This window comes from Aphelocoma coerulescens, chromosome 7 (genome assembly GCF_041296385.1).
Source record: "Aphelocoma coerulescens isolate FSJ_1873_10779 chromosome 7, UR_Acoe_1.0, whole genome shotgun sequence".
Lineage (NCBI taxonomy): Eukaryota > Metazoa > Chordata > Aves > Passeriformes > Corvidae > Aphelocoma > Aphelocoma coerulescens.
The window spans coordinates 8133297-8151443 of record NC_091021.1 but is presented as its reverse complement, the minus strand read 5'-3'; the positions used below and the strand labels follow the sequence as shown (position 1 = coordinate 8151443).

Here is an 18147-nt window from a genome sequence, read left to right as displayed (position 1 = left end):
CAAAATACTTGCTCCAGATTTTTGAGCTACAGTTAAAAGACTTAGACTGGTAACCAGAAGAAAACTGGCAAGACAGTTATTACAATATATTTTGTCATTTAAACCTTTCTTTAGATGGACTTGATTTTAATTAGTTCTGCATCCACAGAGGCTTAAAAAAATAAAAATAAATATAAATCTAGTGGTGCTTGAAACCTTCATTACTTTATATGATTAAGGAATTTAGCACAACACTTTGCCGCTCTAGAGCACCTAAATAAACTCAGAAGAAGCATGACACAACAATAACGAAAAGATGCATAACTTCTGATCACTTGGATTAATACAGAGTAAGAAATTATATAGAGGACTCCACAAGAAGTTTGCAATCCGGCAAGAATGAACTGCACACGCCCATTAAACATTAGGTTCATGCTCATCATAGTAAAAATACAAGTGTAAAACCGAATTGCAGCACTTGGGACTTTCCGCCCTTGTAATTCTGCATCCCTCTCATGGCTGACTGAGCTCTTTCTTCAGTTTCCATAATCTACAAGTGGCTGGTGCACTAATAAGCATTTTCAGATTCTACAGTGAAGCTCACTTGAAGTATAAAATACTATTATTCTAAAAGGTCAGTATCCATTTTATTGCTGTTACAGTTGATGCATAATCACATTTACTCATTTGCAAACATAGACCAAAATTGAAATTTCAAAGCCACACTTTCTAAAGGAGTTGGCAGCATTTTCAGTTGCTCAAAGGTCACTGTAAATAAAGCATAAAAGATATGGCTCTCCTAAATGATATCTGGGACAAGCAGTTTTGGAAAAGGGCATTTTGAAGCTTAATGTGAAGCTTTAGGGAACAGTTCTGTAACCCTTTTGTAGGAGAAGTAACTATGTGAATTCCTCTGATGAGGGACAGTTTTCTAGAGTTCCACTTGCCTTAGTAACTATTAACTGGTTCCTGTTCTAAATTATACACACATAAAGTGTCAGGGAGCATCAGGAATGTTAACTGACAAAATAATATTTCTACTCTGCCTGCTTAAGGGAAGAATAGACCTCCAACAATACATTCCTTTGAAATAATTTATTTACTACTAGACTGTTTTGGCAGAGTCTGACAAGAATCATAGCTAGATTTGCTTCTCACAAGCTGAAACTTACAAAAACTATTTTATATGAAAAACCTCAAATTATTTCAAAAAGAATATTCCTTTCATTCTCTTGAAGTGAGATGACAGGACTCTTAAATCTGCTTAATGGACATGAGAGGGTTTCTCCCTACCTTCCTATTTTTTTAAATTGAGAAAATAAACTCTCTTACCTTTCATTAGGAACATCTGTCATTTATCTAACACAAGCAGTATCAAGCTAACAAGTACAAAGGAAGACATTCCCTTTTAATTATTTTGTATAATTTTAGATAGTTTTACCTAAGCATCTTGAAGTTCTCCAAAAATACGCTGCCTGACATTAGAATTAAGACAGAATCTTAGTTCTACCAACGCAATTTTATTACTGCAATGACCTGACGAGCAAACACTCACACATAAATGCTTTATAAAGCATTCCTCTGTCAAAATGCTTGCCCCTTGTGAATATAGTAATTTATCAGGCATTTCAAGTGCTGAAGCAAAAAATATCAGTGATCTAAAATATGTAAAAAATGCAATGATTCAATTAATGCTGAGTTACTCCACGCATGAATGAACAATTTGACCTGGGCTTGAATACAGTATTTTTAATAATGCAGCTGCCATATTCATTGGTCTCTGCATTTCCTGAAAACTAATCTGCCAAACAAGTTATACAGCATGAATCTTCTGCGCTTCCGTTCTTCGAGGGTGAGTTAGTAATGCTCCACCATTGCATGTTAGGTCACTGAAATGCTGCATGCTTTAGAACATTTACACATACTGCAACACTAAAATGAAGACATGTTTGCCAGTTGAAGAACTCTTACTGTCATCTCTGAGCATCTGAGTGGCCAGTACAGGTTTCTAGGAAACTTCAGGTCAGTTTAGGCACTAATTCGTATTTTGAAATAGTTGTTTTGGTTTCTTTTCCCTAACTACACAATACTGTGTCTGCAGTTTTAAGATATTTCTTTCCAAGAGATTGTCAGACTCATAGATTCTCTTTTTTTCAAAACTGAGGCAGCACAACACATTTGAAAAGAAATGAACTGAAACTATTTTCACACAAACCAAAAAAAAAGACCCTCTCCTGGACTACCTGACTGATACTATGCCAACTGCAGCGCTTAACCTGAGTATGCTCTGGGAAAGCTTCACCCATAATCAACTTCACATGGAGTTCATATAAAATGTGTGTTAGCCTGGACGCTTAAGAGCAACTCTGCCCCCCCGCCGCCCAGCCTCTCTCCCCCCGTAAATATAGCTTGTTTCATTTCAGGGAGAAATCTGAAATACAGAAATAACCTTTGAGCAAAACCAAAATTAGGGTTACTTTGACTGCGTAGCTCAGTCCAATGAAATCATTAGTAGAATTACTGATGTGCAAAAATACTTAGGCTGGCTTGATAAAAGACTACAATAGCTTTGGATGAACATTTACCACTTCAGATAAAAAGTGATTAAAATAATAAGTAAATATTCTTTAACTGCAGATGACAGCAGTATTACAGTTAATATTTAATTATGACATTGTGAGAATATTCAGTAGTGGAAGACAGGATTAACATATTGCTTTAAAACATTCCATTACTTTCTGCATCTGTTTACTGATAATAAAAGAAACAGCTGTTCTAAATGTAACATTAACAGGTGTAAACCGTTCATTTGAGATTTTAAAACAATATTTCTCCTCCGTTTGCTCCTTAGCTATTCTGAAATGAAATTATAAACACCCCTCCTATTAGCTCACACAATTAACTTGTAATTGTTTAACCTCTCTGCATGTCCCCAGAACGTATACATGTGGAGTTAGCTTCCTTCTCCTTTTGGGCAAAAGCTCTGTTATCCTGCACTGCACATCCTGAACTAATGCACCAGATGTGTCCCATAAAATGGTTGGTCACACTATTCAGCAGCTTTCCTTTAGCAACTGTTCTATATCAAATTTACTGTAAAAAAGCATCATAATTATGAAGTAACACTGTATCAAATTCACAGACCGAATATCTCACTATGTTCGGTTAAACTATGAATGATAATTGAGCTTGAAATTGTATATTTACTTTAAATAAGTCCTCCAAATCATCTGCAACAATGTGTGCTTAATTCGAAGCCATTAACAAAAGATTTAACATTTCCACATTTATACTCTCCATAATTTCAGATATGATGCTCCTTACTTACAGAGAGAGGGAGAGAGGGGAAAAAAAAGTAAAAGCAAGTCCTGGTAGCCTTCCATTTGCAAAATTAAATGGATGTACCTGACGTTTCTCGTAATTGCTAATCCATCCTGTTAAATGCTGGGTAGAAAAGAAACAAAATTTTCAAGAACCCTTCAATATACCACTGGAGCCAAAAAATAAATGCAGAATTATAAGTTTATTTAACAAAAGAAACCAATCCCCACTAAAAAACTGATCTGCTTTACAGAAGATAAAACAAACTCTGAAGACCAAATATTATAAACCGTTTAAAAACCTAAAAAGTTGTTTGTTGAGGTTAACTTTCATTAAAGTAATACCAGTAAGTGTGCAAGGGGGAAGAAAAAGGAATGAAAACCTTGAGACTAGGGAATGTTTGCTTGTATAACTAAATAAAGTGCTTGGGAGTATTGATTCTATTGACAGATATTTTAAATGTTCTATATCAGAATACGGAAATAGAGAAGAATCAATTCTAGCAAATCCTAAATCACATCATCTAGATTTTACCATTACTAATGACTGCTAGGTGCTCCTGAAGTAGCTTCAATGTTCCTCTGATTTTTCTATAGTTCTCTGAATGGCTACTATTCATGATAAAGAGAAAAAACCAAACATGAAATAATCCAAACTGCTTCTCACACACACTGGTTAACTCAGAGGAAACAGAAACTTCTATAGTAAGATTCCTACTACACTCAGAAAAGACACATGTAAAAGGTGCTACCTCTATTTCCTGTTTATACCCATATTTATATGCAAGAAAAAAAAATTTTTTTTCAATGAGATTTTCCTGTATTTATAAAGATAAATTGAGTTCAATGGTTTCCCATTAAAGGAACGTGCTTCTCAGAATTTGGGTGAGGGGGACTCCTGAGCTGCAAACACACCACCAGAACCAAACCTGTCCCAACCAATCATACAAACGATCCTCTGAAAAATGCAAAGCTACATACAACCAAAAGGCTTTTTAAGTTTTACTACGAGATCATGATTTGGTCCGGAAAGCTCCTAACTCTCCCCTAGGGAACACTGTTACCCAGATTAGGTGTATTTTAGGAAAGCAAATGTGCACGCCACGAGGAGCAAGGTAAGCAGTAATGCTCTGACCTGCTGGGGACGCAAAGTAAGAAAGGCATGATGCTCATCCATGGTCAGTCTCAGACCTCAATTTAAGTCCAAATTGTACAAAACCGAAATGCCAGCAGAGGGCAGCGCAAATACGAGAAGTCCCTGGAATGGCCCAGTCCGGCCACTCGTGGGGAAGCAGCTGAGTGGGTGCAGCATGAGGGACACAGGGAGGTGGCTGCCACTCGCTCACCGCTGGGACACGCGCCCACCACGCCCTGCTCCACAGCTCTTCCTCTAAGGAAAGAGGTCAAGTATAACAATATCCAAGCCCACCCAGCACTGCACACTTCAGGTTCTCTTTTTCCTTTCAAACAAACAGCCCACAGAGCTGCAGGAACAGGCAGCCTTTGTGTGTTTCCCCAAGAGCTTCATGGGGCTCACCGTGTAGCACTCCGTGCTGATGCAATGGCAGAAGATGATGCGCCTTCCTTCTCCAGAACTGCTACCTCAGGCACACCATTTAACTTCTTTTAAGCTTGTAAACCTAGAACTGAGGTACTTCTATTCTTTAAACAAGTAACATAAAATGAATGCATCACTAGAGGAAGATGAACAGTGAGAACATCTCTAGAAACAGAAATAACATTTCTTTTTGTTCACACTGGATAAAGCAAGGAGACCTCCACCCTGTCCTATCTAAAGCCATCTCCCATCAGCAGAGCATCAGTGTAACTCACAGTTGCAGCTCACAGTCCCAACCACAAGTACTGTGGTGGGGAGACACCCAGACTTACAGCTCCAAAGCTGTGCTCCAGCACTCGCTGCTGGCACCCAGCCACACAACATCCTCCAGTGTTCCACAGAGACAGAAAACAACCTATGTACACATACCTAAGGAAGAAATCCACAGCAGCTCTCTGAGGTGTAAGGACAGCAGACACAGCCAGGAAAGGAGGGAAGACCCAGCTCCCGATTGCCTAACCTGGTGCACCTGCACCCACTGAAAACCCTGATGCTAATTTGCTTCCATAGCAACTAAACCCACACTGGCACCTGCGAATACCATTTGCCAATCTTGTTTGTCCTCAGTCTAGGGCCTGAGTAGCTAACAAAACTTGTCCTCTTGATGTAGACTCAGGTGTTACCAAAGATACTAGCACTGGCTTCAGTATAATTAGGATACAGCTATCTTATATTTTGGAGAAGAATCAGCAATTATTAATTGGTGCACATATTAATTTAAGTTCCAACAAACTTAGTCAGGAGATAAATTTCTATTCTGCAGCTTGCTTTTGGCTTTTCTCACTCTAATAGCTACTCTCTAAACTCCCAGAGTTTGTATTCCAACAAGAATAAAAATAAACAAAGTATAACCTTCTGTATCCCATGCAAGGCTGAGATCCTGTTTCCCCATCAGAGCCAAGGGTCACGTCTCCTTCCTCCATCTCCATCCACCTTCTCACTTCGATTCTAAAAATTCACATCTTCTGCACTGAGTGACATTTAGAGCCAGCAAGTGTTCAGTTTGCAAGTGACATTCTCATTTTGTGCCTTGCTCACCTTCAAACTTGGAAAGATATCCTGCTTGTGCCCTCTGATGATCCTTGCTCTTTATGAAAAGGATAAACTTACTTTAATGGCATAAAGAAATAATCATAGAATTGCAGAATAGTTGGAGTTGGTCTTTTTAAAGGTCACCAAGTACAGCTCCCCTGTAGTGAACAGGGACATCTTCAACTAGATCAGGTTGCCTAGGGCCCCATCCAACCTGATCTTGAGTATTTCCACGGATGGGATATATACTACCTTTATGGGTAACCTGTTCTAGTGTTTTACCACCCTCATTGTAAAAAACTTCTTTCTTATACATAATCCAAATTGATCCTCCTTCAGTTTAAAACCATTACCTCCTGTCCTATTGCAACAGGCTCTGTTAAAAAGATACTAATTGCCTTTCAGGTTAGAATTTACATGTTGTATGGCTGGGGTGTGATTTCTTAAATTAGTTCACCAGTTCAGCATCAGTGATTACATACTCAAATACTACATTTACTTGTCTGATCCAACACTCCTGTCCACAAACTAGCTTGTACTCAAGCCTTTCAGCAACCTTCAACCATTTACCCAGCAGGCACAGAAACACTACAAAGCTAGGTCCTACCCCCACATTTTCATAGGGCCAAGATTTGCAAATGGCAGCTGGGGATGGACAGGAATTTTCAGGTGAGCTTCAAACTTTTAAAACATACTCTTCCAGAGACAAGGCATCTGCTATGCACAGAAGGCCTAAGCGGGTAGGTTTACAGAAGTAGGCCACTACTTGAAATAGAGGAGTAAACATTGTGTTCTGGTAGAATGAACCAGTTTACCAAAATCAGTAGCTCTCTATATAGCAGACTATGCCCTAGTTATGCCACATTCTCCTCGAGGGAGGACAGTTTAAGTTTCCCACCCCCAAACAGTTTGTGTATAGCACTGCACCAATAAACAACCACGGGCATCTGATTTCAGTGCTAATATGTGCTTCTGTGACTCAGATCCATTCTGCTTTCAAGTAACTGGCCAGTTTTTGTTGATCTGAAGTTTTTGAAGTGTACTATACTTTAAGAACCACACTTCTGTAAGTGTAGAATTTTTGGACATTGGACACTAGGACTGTCAATACTCATTTACATGAGCTAAGAATTTCCAAATATAAATACAATACCATAGAAGTCTAACTAAAATACCTGCTTATGGCAATGCCATATTTAAATACTTACAGCTATCTGGCATTCCTTTGAAAATTAACATCTGATGTCCTTAGTATAGTAAACTTTGCCATGCTCTGTTGAAAGCAACTTCTAACCACTTCACATCTAAAAAATTCTGACATACTGGTATTTCTTAAACCTGCAGCAATAAGAGAAGGATGAAACCAGTTGAGAACACTTCTTTAATAAATTCTTTTAAAAAAATAGTGGGGAGTTGTTTCTCTACAGTATTTATTTCCAGTTTTCAAGTAGCATTTTTATTTAAATAAAGTCTTTAGGAGGTGAACATATAACAATGAGAAGTCATTATACAAAAGTTTTGCACTAAACATACTGAACTTACAGAGTAGTGATCAAAATTAAGCAAGAGAAGTATGACTCCAAACAAAATGTTCCATTTACTGAATAATTTCCATGGAGTTGTGCTTGTCAACTTCTGGAATATCTGTTAAGTGATGAAAAAAAGGACGACCATGAACGCAGCCTTTATTTTCCTTTCCAAGCTGTTGCTTCATCCTGTAAATTGTGTTTTGTACATCTTCTTTTGACAAATGTAAGGGCAGCTGCCGAGCTAAACGTACTGCTTCTCCCTGTGGAAAGGAAAAACAAAACCCCAATAGTTTTAAAGTACCACTTTTTAGCACATTAGCCTAGGGCTACCAGAAAGCAGGAATTAAGCACTCACTGTTTAAAGGTCATCCCTTTCTGCTGATTAAATATTCCAAATCCCAGAAATCTAAATGTAACTCTAAACATACCTTACTGGTCAGTTCATGACATTTCTACAATGGAGGCATGCACAGTCAGCCCCTGGTCATGTTTGCTCTCTTTTAGCCTACTTTTCCAAGATGCTTTGTGTTTCTGAAGATCTCATTTCCTGTTTTCACCAGCATCAGCTGTAGATGTTTACCAGTTCACAAGAGACATTTCACACCATAAACTTTAGAACTATCATAAATTAAGTCAAGCAGTCAGTGAGTAAAGTTTGAAAAATACTCTAGCAAAACTGCAGATTAATGTTGTATTTGCTATGGTCTATTGCATCCACTTATCTCAACATTTGAAAGCAGACAGGACTGCTAAAGCACCCACCCTCAAAGAACTAAGCAGCTTCAAAAAGAAGTTTTGTTTTCTCCTCCAAGATGGGCCTTCTTGCCATTGCCCTCTCTTCTGTCCTTAAGTCATGTTGCTTAGGCAGAAATGTATGTGGCACACAATCTCCCTTCATACTGTACAAACCTGACCAGCATTCATAACGATTTAATCTAAATCATCCCATTTTCTTTGTCTGAGGTTTGTTCCAACTCCTCCAAGTGAGAAAGAGATCACTGTGGACTGTGGACTGTTTTATACCCTGGAAGGCTGCTGCTTCAACCATTACCTATTCTTTCTTCTGCATCTATTGACTGACAGCAAAGGCTGCAGACATGTTGCCTGCTCAAACATGAAATGAATAATCAAAGTTGTGATTCTGAACATGACAGTGAATGGTATTTCCAGTGTTTACCTCTCAGAATGGTCAAAAAATTCAGTGCTTACTTCTGAATAACAGCTTTTATAGCTGTTTGGGGTTTTTTACAAACCATTCCTGTCTCAACACGGAACTTATCCCTTCTTTAAGCTTCTTTCAAGAATGCATGAGAGTGGTTCAGTAGCACTAACAGAATCCCTTGCTGCAAAGGCAGCTTACTGCCTCCAAAAGACAGGGAAACATTTGAATAATAATGCTTAAAAGATAAAACACATATTCTGTGTAAATATGTGCCTAAGTCCCAATTTGAAGTAACCAAATTCAGGAAGGAATGTTATAAGTACTTAAGTAAGAAGAGACTTTACATATATTTTGGTAACCTTTTTGAAGAGAATTGGTATTAAAGAGCATTAGTGACACAGCCAGACAAGAAGTAGTAACTACTACTGTTGGTTACTCCAGCTTTAACTAGTACCACATTTATTAGCTGTCTCTGAAACTTCAAGCTGTTTTTATCTCTGGATGGACAATTTATTTATTTATTTGCATAGACAATATTAACACGAGTCACTGCCATTCTGTGGCAGTTCTGTATTCTAATATGGAGAAATGCCTTTCAAGTCTGCAAAGTGCCTTACAGAGGAAACACCTTGTGAACATCAGCTTTTGGCATGTGTTATATCACACTGGGTGACTGCTTTGGGTATGTCTAATGGAAGTATTTTGGTAAGGAATACACAACTCAGGAGGATAAAATAGTCTCTTTTTCAAAAGTAACTTCTGTTTAGAACACAGTAACATTAATTAAAACACAAAGCTGAAAAAAGATTTTCAAGCAGTTTAAGGAATTACAAGTTTAGCTGGCTAATACTTAAAAAGAAAGCTTCTGTCTCACCTCCAAGTAATTTACCACTTTGAGAGGCCTACATTCATATACTTCCTTTGCATTTCTGTTAACTACTGCATTCAGAATTTCTTTCAAATCAGAAATTCCAAAATATGGCAGACAATTTGCCATCCCTTCTATTTCAAGATGACTTTCTGTAGCCGAAACACCTGAAAATACAAAAACAAAACAGCAATTCATACACTGCTTTAATTTCTATTCTATAGAAATTCACTGAAAATTAAACTGATGCAAAGTCATTTAGTAATTTAGTCCAATACAATTAGGAAACTTTTTTGTTCCTCCCTTGGAATGAAAAGCATTTATTTGCACAATGTTTCATTATGATGATGTGTGTTTATTCACATCACAAATGTCTCAGCTTACATTAATCCAAATCCTAGCTGGCACTGTTTAATGCTTAAAATATTTGCAGCATTCCCAGTCTTGAGCAGAGCTTTAATTAAAGCTTCTGTGACTTTAATTAAACATACATAAAACTAAAGTAGAAGCTAGCAATAAAACACAATTTAGTTTGAAAAAAATTAAAACAGTGTTGGCACTATTTCCTATGTAATTGGTTGAAACATCTGTAGAGTTCAAATGTTATCATAACAAATTCAAATTCTACTGAAATAAAAAGCAGTTTTTTCTCCTACCACATCTGAGGAAAAACTCAAGCCCATAAAACTAGAGGCTCTGTGACTGACTTCATATTATCATTCATATGGTATCACTGCTGGAGTAGGTACTACTCTGAGTAGGAATGATGAATAAAAAACTAAACAGCCTTTCTAACAGAGTATCTATTCAAGTTATGAGATCTACACGATTTCTCTTCTTATTCACGTTATGGGGGAAAAATCGATTGAAGTTGTTCCCGTACAGCAACCTTTTATCCGCTCCCAGTCAGAAGCAAGTTCTCTGGTGGTCAGGCTCACATATTCTCACTCAGTCCTTCAGACTATCCTCTCATTCATGCTGGGTGCACAGAAACCTCAACCCAACCTGCACAGCCACCTTCTCTTTTCCTCCACTACAAGTTTAATGAGTAAAAAGCTTCACAAAGACAGCATGGACAAATTTAATTAATAATGAAAATAAATCTAATCTTGTGTAATGGCTCCAGGTAGGATAAATAACCTTCAGCCCGAGTCATAAATGGTTTTTGTGAAGTCAAAAGAGCTGGAGACAAATATATTGCTCCAAAGTGGATTAAACTAACAAACTGTCACAAGGGATAACTCCCGTTCCTAGTCCAAACAACAATATGAAACATTTCAGAAGTGAGAGAAAATATATATGCAACGTAAGTCAGCAAAATGTACTTTCATTAGCTGGTAGAATGAAGCTGTCCATGTCCAGGCCCTGTTTACTGGACAGTCATTAAATAAGAGCAGAGATAACAAGATGACTGTGCAGGTTGAAACTTTTCCTAAATATGGGTGTGTCACTAGGCAAACAATGCTCTTGGACCTTTTGAAGCTTCATGGCACAAGATACTTTGACCAGTGGGAATCTGATATAGGAAACAATCCCCCATCGCCCCTCCCCCCAAAAATCACATGACCTTCTTCCAGCTATGTATTCAACACTGCTTTACATCTGAAACTTTATTTCGTTTTTCACCCAGCCTTGTCTTCCTTCTCTTTTTCAAGCTGCCTTTCCCTAATCACGGCCAGCAAGCAGAGACATATTTTTATATAATACTGTAAACCTGTGTTCAGATTCAGCTTAAAGCAAAATGTTAAATTATAAGAAAGTTTGCCAGACATAAAGGTGAGAAAAGATGATGTACTATGCTAGCATTTCCCCATGGGAAAGCCTTTCAGTAAGGGACAGGGAAAAGATAAAGCCTCTTTTAAAAATCTTCTTCAGCTCTTTTCTCTTAATTTTTGTTGTATTTTTGATTTAATTACAGATTAGATTTGAGGAACTATTTCAGACCATTTGATTATGCTGCTTTCTCTCTAGAATTAGAACTTAGTTTATTTGAAAACCTTTCAATAATTACCCCTCTATATGTTACCAAAGACAGAACACAATTTTTTTTAAGTTTCAAGTATTTAGATATTCAGTTTAAAAACTTGTACTTCCTGTGCTTCCTTTTAAAATTCTATGACAGTGAGGTTCTGGATTTGCAAAATATTTCCTCATACACTCTTCAGCTTCAACGATAGCCATTGTTCATCTGCAAATTTTCACAGCCAAACTTAACTTCACTAAGTTTCCTCTTCCATCTAAAAGCCAAAGCAGGCTTGAAAGTGTTTAATGTAAGAACAAACAATACAAACCCTGGCTAAGGGAGGTTTATTTCTTTGGTATTTCTGTTTGTGTGCCAGTTTCCTTTTCTGCCAACATGCTTCAAACTGCAAAGTAGCCCAGTTGCATTCTGATTAACAAGTTTATCTGCAAGTCTTTGCAGGAACTTCAATGCTGGCAACACTCGATGATATAAGCAGATGTCCAAGCCTCAGTACACTTAATATATATTTTGTCAAAAATTTACAAGATTTTTGAGTATTCAAACAGCAGTCCTCAAGCAGTTGCCATGGTATTTTCTATTAAATACTTTGCAACTTCCAAGGAAAGTATTTCCATGAACAAATAAACTAGCTTTCAAATTACTTTAAGAATGTGGATTTCTCATTGTTACAAATTTCCCCTTTCTCTTTCCAAACAAAGCATTTACAATCATCTTTGGATAATTCCTTCTTGATGGCCAGGAAAAACTGTTCCCTTCCAGCTGCCACCTAGATTAGGTGACACTGTAACACTGTCTATCTCCCAGTCTATGGTCAAAAATCAAACTGAAATTAAATTGCAGCATGCTTTTCCACTGGTGGGTTGCAAGAGCTGAGGCAGTTTATATTACCAAGAACAATGGGCTATTTACCTATTACTGCTCTTTGAGGCCCTATAAGCACATTTTTTGTACATACTCACGTTGACTACATGAGGCAGACTGCGTTCTATTAGGCAGACAATGCTACCCTAAAAGCCTGCCTTGGAGCATGGCCCAAAACCCACCATTGATACAATACCAGCTAAGGTGTGTTCCTTGGTCTCATTTCCTCTCCAGCCAAGAATTCCCACCTCTCTCTAGGCCTTTCCTAAAGGCAAACGGACAGATGTGCAGTGAAGGCACATATAACAAACACATCTTAAGAAGAACTGGACAGAAAGTAATCCATCTTACTTCTTGAAATGTTCCCTGCACGTAGGGGTCACTGTGAGCAAACAAATGCCTGGCAGATCCCAGAACGCTGAGTATTAAGTAATCTGCTTTATTAAGTAAAAGCAAACAGACTGCTCTCCCAAAGGTAGCATCACTTGAAGTCTCAGTAAGGCCAGAACATGAGGGGGTGGGAGGGCAGTGGAAGATAGACTGGAGCTCAGCGTCACAGCTTTGCAAAATACAACAACTGGCACATTCCACAAAGAAACCATTGATTTTGCTTAACTGACACACTGACAGCAAGAAGTGTTTTCTTGGCTATTTCACAACATGTTTTTCACTGTGAGCTATCCAGAGAAAAATCTAGTTGAAAACTCCTTATACTTAGGAGCAGTTAATACGAAGAGAAACAGGGAGACAATACAAAGATCTTCCAAAGGTCTACCAGAAACATGAAGCAGATGGGGCACTTTCAAAATCTAGGACACTTGGAAAAACTTTGGCTGCAGTCATACAGAGTCTCTGAAGAGAGTAAAGGTAGATTACCTTTCTGTCTTCTAGCAGGAACACATTCAAAAGGCAGACTTATCCTCAAATGAAACAACAGGCAAGTAAGGCCTGCAACTCCCATACTCTTGTAAAAATACACATCCAAAAGTGCATTTGTGAAAATACAGAAGTTTAAGCAGTTTTCCCACCAAAATGGCAGAACAAGAACAAAATTCCATGTAGAACTGAGTTCTTGCCAGGAAGAAAACAGCTAATTAGACCTTTCAAAAACCTACTAGGAGTAGAGTATCTGGTGCCACATGTTGGCATGGGGTTCAGAGCAAGGCCTGTGAGAAAGACTCCTGGTAAATTGTGAGAGTAACTAAAACTCAGAACAACCCCACTAGCTAAAATGTCTTGGCCATTAAAGACTTAAAAGACATTAAAGACAATAAAACATCTTGGCCATAGCTATATTTCTTTGAATTCCAAGAACTGTAAGGGAATAAGATTCAATTTCTGAATATTAATCCCAAGATTAATGCACAATTAATGAATTGCTCATTTTTTTATCCTATGAATGACACTGTCCCTTACACGTCATCCAAATAAGGAAAAATTAATACTTTGTAGGTGGGTTTTTTTCCAAGTAAGAAACCATTAGAATGAAAATCTTCATAAAAAGCCCCTCTGTGTCACAAGTTGCCAGAAGGTAAGATTCTGAACTGCAAAGAAGGATTTTTTTAAAGAGATCAGTTGAGATGCAAGCTTAATGCAGCAAAGGGATTACCAAATTCACCTTCCAAATTCAAGCAGCTGCTTAGGATCTTCTTAAATAAATAAACAGTCAGTTCTGTAAAACACCCCAATGCCACAAAGAAATAAGGAATAAATCTATGGTCCTATACTTAAATTTAAATCATTACAGTCGTCTAGGAAACTCTCCTAGTGAGGTGCACAATACCAAAGGCAAGAGGTCCAGTGTTCCAAATTAGTATCTGAGTATTATGAGTAGACTTAATATATGGTAATGGGCAGCAGTACTCTGGGTCCTTCTCTTCTTTGGTAGCAGAATATCTGTAGAGATTTAAACAAATAATCAGTGCAACCTACTAGACCAACAGTCCTCTTCAGAGACCACCATGGGTCAAGGAAAGCCTCTTCCATGACTAAAACTGCTGAAACATTGAATTGGAGCAGCTAAATTTCCTATGTTCTTGTTTTGGGAGGTATCTTAGAGCTAGTGACAGCATCATAGCCTTATTCCCATGAATCAACAGAAAGGCTTGTTATTTTGTAAGAAGAAATTATCAGAAATACCACTTGTAGGTTGAAATTCAAAACCTTAAGAAATCAATCAATCAATCAATTAATCAGCAAATTTGCTTGTGATGTAAGGGGATCTCTGTCAGAAAAAGTAAACTTTCTAGTACAGAAAATAAAACCCTTCACTCGGGAGGAAAAATGAAGGAATGCATATTAATAAGTGCCAATAAGTGGCTATTAATGAGAAATCAATCAGCAGTCAGAAAGGAACATCTAATACGACCGTATGAGGGCAGAAGTCCCAAAGGAAAATACAAACCTCCGAATATGCTACAGTGGACCCTGACAGAGAGAAACAGTTGATAGGACTGACCCAGTTAATCCACACAGTCGGTAAAAAATTAGTTACAAAGGTTGTGTGCACAGAGAATGGGTTCTGGTGTGCTCCTATGGATGCTGCTAAGGAGAAACTCTCCAGTTACCATGGGTTAAGTGCACACTTCCATTCTAGGACCTCTTCACATCAAGCTGTGACTTTATCATCCACCATGCAAAGTAGGAACCTCTGGCCCAAAAAATGAACAATATATCCTGAAGAAACAAAATCTCTCTTAAGCAAATTCTAGTTCAACATCATCTGAATACCTCTTTCAGGATGTGTCTGAATTTCAAAAACGCCACAAAACCAGACACCGAATACGGACAGTGAAAAAAAGTAATGCTTCTATAAGGATAGTGAAAGATGTTTTATAGAACAAACTGGTTCTCCCAGAGTTAAGAAATCCTACAGAATACTCAGGGTCTAAGTGGGACAAATGACTCCTGGTATGCAGGTCTCTTTCTGTAAAGATTATACAAGAATCTATGAATTAAATAACCTTACACTGCATAGTGAAATTCCCAGAGAAGGACACATTTGGAGAGTACCTGTGTGTCTAAAAATCAGCTCTAATAAGCATTTGTAGAAGATAGTGTATTTCAGGGACAAGTTTAAGAAAAAGAGGAGGGACTGATTAAGTAGAAATCCTTAGCTCAGTAGGAAAAAAGCTGGGAGAAATTCCATTTGTTTGCTGGTATTTCTACCTTCATCTGCAGTGGTATGCTCTTTTAATAAAAGAGGCTGTAACTGCTATAATGTCATCAGCAGAAGCTTATAAACATGACTGACAAGACTCAGATGTTATTAACTTTTCACTCAAGTAGTTAGAATAGAAGACTGGGACAAAGAACTGAATTAGATTCCCATTCTTCACTGGGCTACTCCTATGGTTCATAAACCTCCACAGGGCATACAAAGCACTAACTGTAAACCAAATGAGAAAAGTTTCCTTGAGATTTCATTTTCTTAAATTTACATCTTAGGAACACGGGATTGGAAGACTACTTCACAGTTACTGTGTCAAGTCCTTTGCTATTATACTGTTACAATGCTTCTCTTAAACAAACCAAGCTGTCATAAAAGTAGTTTCCCATTTGGTTTAGGCCAAGACAGCCAATTTTGTTCACAGCAGCTAGCATGGGGCTGTGTTTTGGATTTGTGCAGGGAACAGTGTTGGTAATACAGGGATGTTTTTGTTACAGCTGAGCAGGGCTTACCCAGCATCAAGGCCCTTTCTGCTCCTCAGTGAGGGGGCTGGGGGTGCACAGGGAGTTAGGAGGGGCACTGGGCACTGACCCCAACTGACCAAAGGGATATTCCAGACCATGTGGCATCAAGCTCAGCACACAGAGCTGGGGGAAGGAGAAGGAAGTGGGGAATGTTTGTTGTGATGATGTTTGTCCTCCCAAATCACCATTACATGGGATGGAGCCTAGCTTTTCTGGGGATAGCTGAACACCTGCCTGCCTATGGAAAGCGGTGAATTAACTCCTTTTTTTTGTTTCATTTCTGTACACAACTTTTGCTTTACCTGTTGAACTGTCTTTATATCTCAACCCACAAGTTTTCTCACTTTTACCCTTCCAGTTCTCTCCCCCATTGTGCTCAGGGGGGAGTGAATGAATGGCTGTGTGGGGCTGATCTGCTGTCTGGGGTTAAACCATGACACATCTGCAGTACCACGAGATCTGTCAACAACTCTCCACCGCTGCCTAGAAATAAACTAGAAATTAAACTTTCCACCCAGGAGGAAAAAGAAATTGTCTTCAAATTTTCATATTCAATTTATTCACATCTAGTTTACACTAACTAGATTTCAAGCAAACTTAGAACATCAGGAGGTAAAAAAAAAGTTTGTGAGCAAAACTGCTAAGCCACAATTCCCCTCTGCCACATTTGCCTAGGGACATATCATAGAACTCCTGAGCTTTTGATTTGCTAGTCTGAATACACCATGTAATAACTGCCTCTTACAGTACGTTTTATTTCCCTAATTATTCATTCCATGATTTATTACCATGAACACCTCTTCTACAAAGGTGGTGTTATTTATGTAGAGATTTAGTCAGTCAGAAAGAAGTTTCCTTGGTTTTGCTGTGCATGATTCAGTAAGGAAAACAGCTTTGGCTCTGTTCTTCACAAGAGCCAGCCTCTGAGTGAAGGAGTTGGTCTACATCCCTTTTTTGTACCTACCCTTAAAAGATCCCATATGTTACAGTACATCTGTCATCACTCTACATATGTGGGGATCTGTAACACATGAAGCTATAGCATTTCTAACAGCTCTTATGGCCAGTCTTTTCCCTGAGCTGTCAGCTAGGTGCTACCCCCAAAGACGTTTGCTTTTCTTGGAATTCTGCTATAGAATTCGTGATCTGCAGAACCAACAGTGGGTTGCCCCTGTGTTTCCAACACATCCCCAGAAATCATTCTTCAGAAAGATGTAAAAACATCTGAGCTCTCTTAATAGGTAAAATAATCTTATATAAAATGCATTTATTCTGTGATCAGCAAAGAGATACTGAAAAGTATACTTCCTCAAAAGTATGTTCAGATCAAACTCTGAGAAAAGGTGTGGTGATCCTATGACCATCTCTTTGCTGGCCCCTTTAGGCTCTGTGTTACAATTCTGATGGGAAAGTATGACATCAACCAGGATCCAGCTCCTTACTGGACCTCCTCAACTACTCCTGAAAAGTACAGGAGTAGCCAGCTAAAGCACATATAGGCAGAAGCTTCTCCAAGTAACACCATGGAAGAAGGAGCCTGGGCTAAGGAATTCTTATCCATCTAATCTAAATTATGTCAGAATGGCAGTTAAGGATATGGGTATTGAGCATTTTGAGAAAAGAAGGAAGAAGTGCGGAAAACATGGATTTCAGAGCATTCTTTGAAATGCTATTAAAATTTTCTGTTTAGTCATCAATTTCCATTGCTCAATGTTCTGTGTAGAAGATTACATTCTTTGCCAAGAAATAAAATCTCAGTATTAAGGAAAGCAAGATGCTAGTGCTTTAAAAGACAAGGTGATGTAGAATAACATGATCCAGATTAACAGTAATTTAAATCATTAAATCATAAGAAACAAGCTAAAATGCAATTAATAGTTTTTAAAACTATCATACCTTCTATCACTTTTATCTGGAATCCATTTGCTACAAGCCTTGGATCTGACAAATAACCTGATCCATGGAAACTCTGGTAATTCTTCTGCATCTTATGAAGAGCTGCCATATACTGAGATCCACCAAGAAGACTGGAAAAAAAATCCCCCAAGTGTTAAAAAACAACATCCCTTACGTGAAAATGACAAGTGTGCAAAAACCACAG

The 18147-nt window shown here is 38.1% G+C and overlaps 1 protein-coding gene across 9 annotated transcripts in view; it reads right to left on the bottom strand.

The window, feature by feature from the left end:
* Positions 1-7362: 7362 nt before the first annotated feature.
* The window catches only part of PMS1 (PMS1 homolog 1, mismatch repair system component), a 42533-nt gene continuing 31748 nt past the window's right edge, over positions 7363-18147 (bottom strand). For 8 of the 9 annotated variants that reach the window (XM_069021953.1, XM_069021950.1, XM_069021948.1 and 5 more), the window contains 3 exons: positions 17943-18073; positions 9515-9675; positions 7363-7738 (listed from right to left, as the gene is read on the bottom strand). In XM_069021953.1, coding sequence (XP_068878054.1) covers positions 7547-7738; positions 9515-9675; positions 17943-18073 — 484 coding nt within the window. In that variant the 3' untranslated portion in view covers positions 7363-7546. The remainder of the gene's footprint in view (positions 7739-9514; positions 9676-17942; positions 18074-18147) is intronic. The other variant, XM_069021956.1, reaches the window with a different exon arrangement.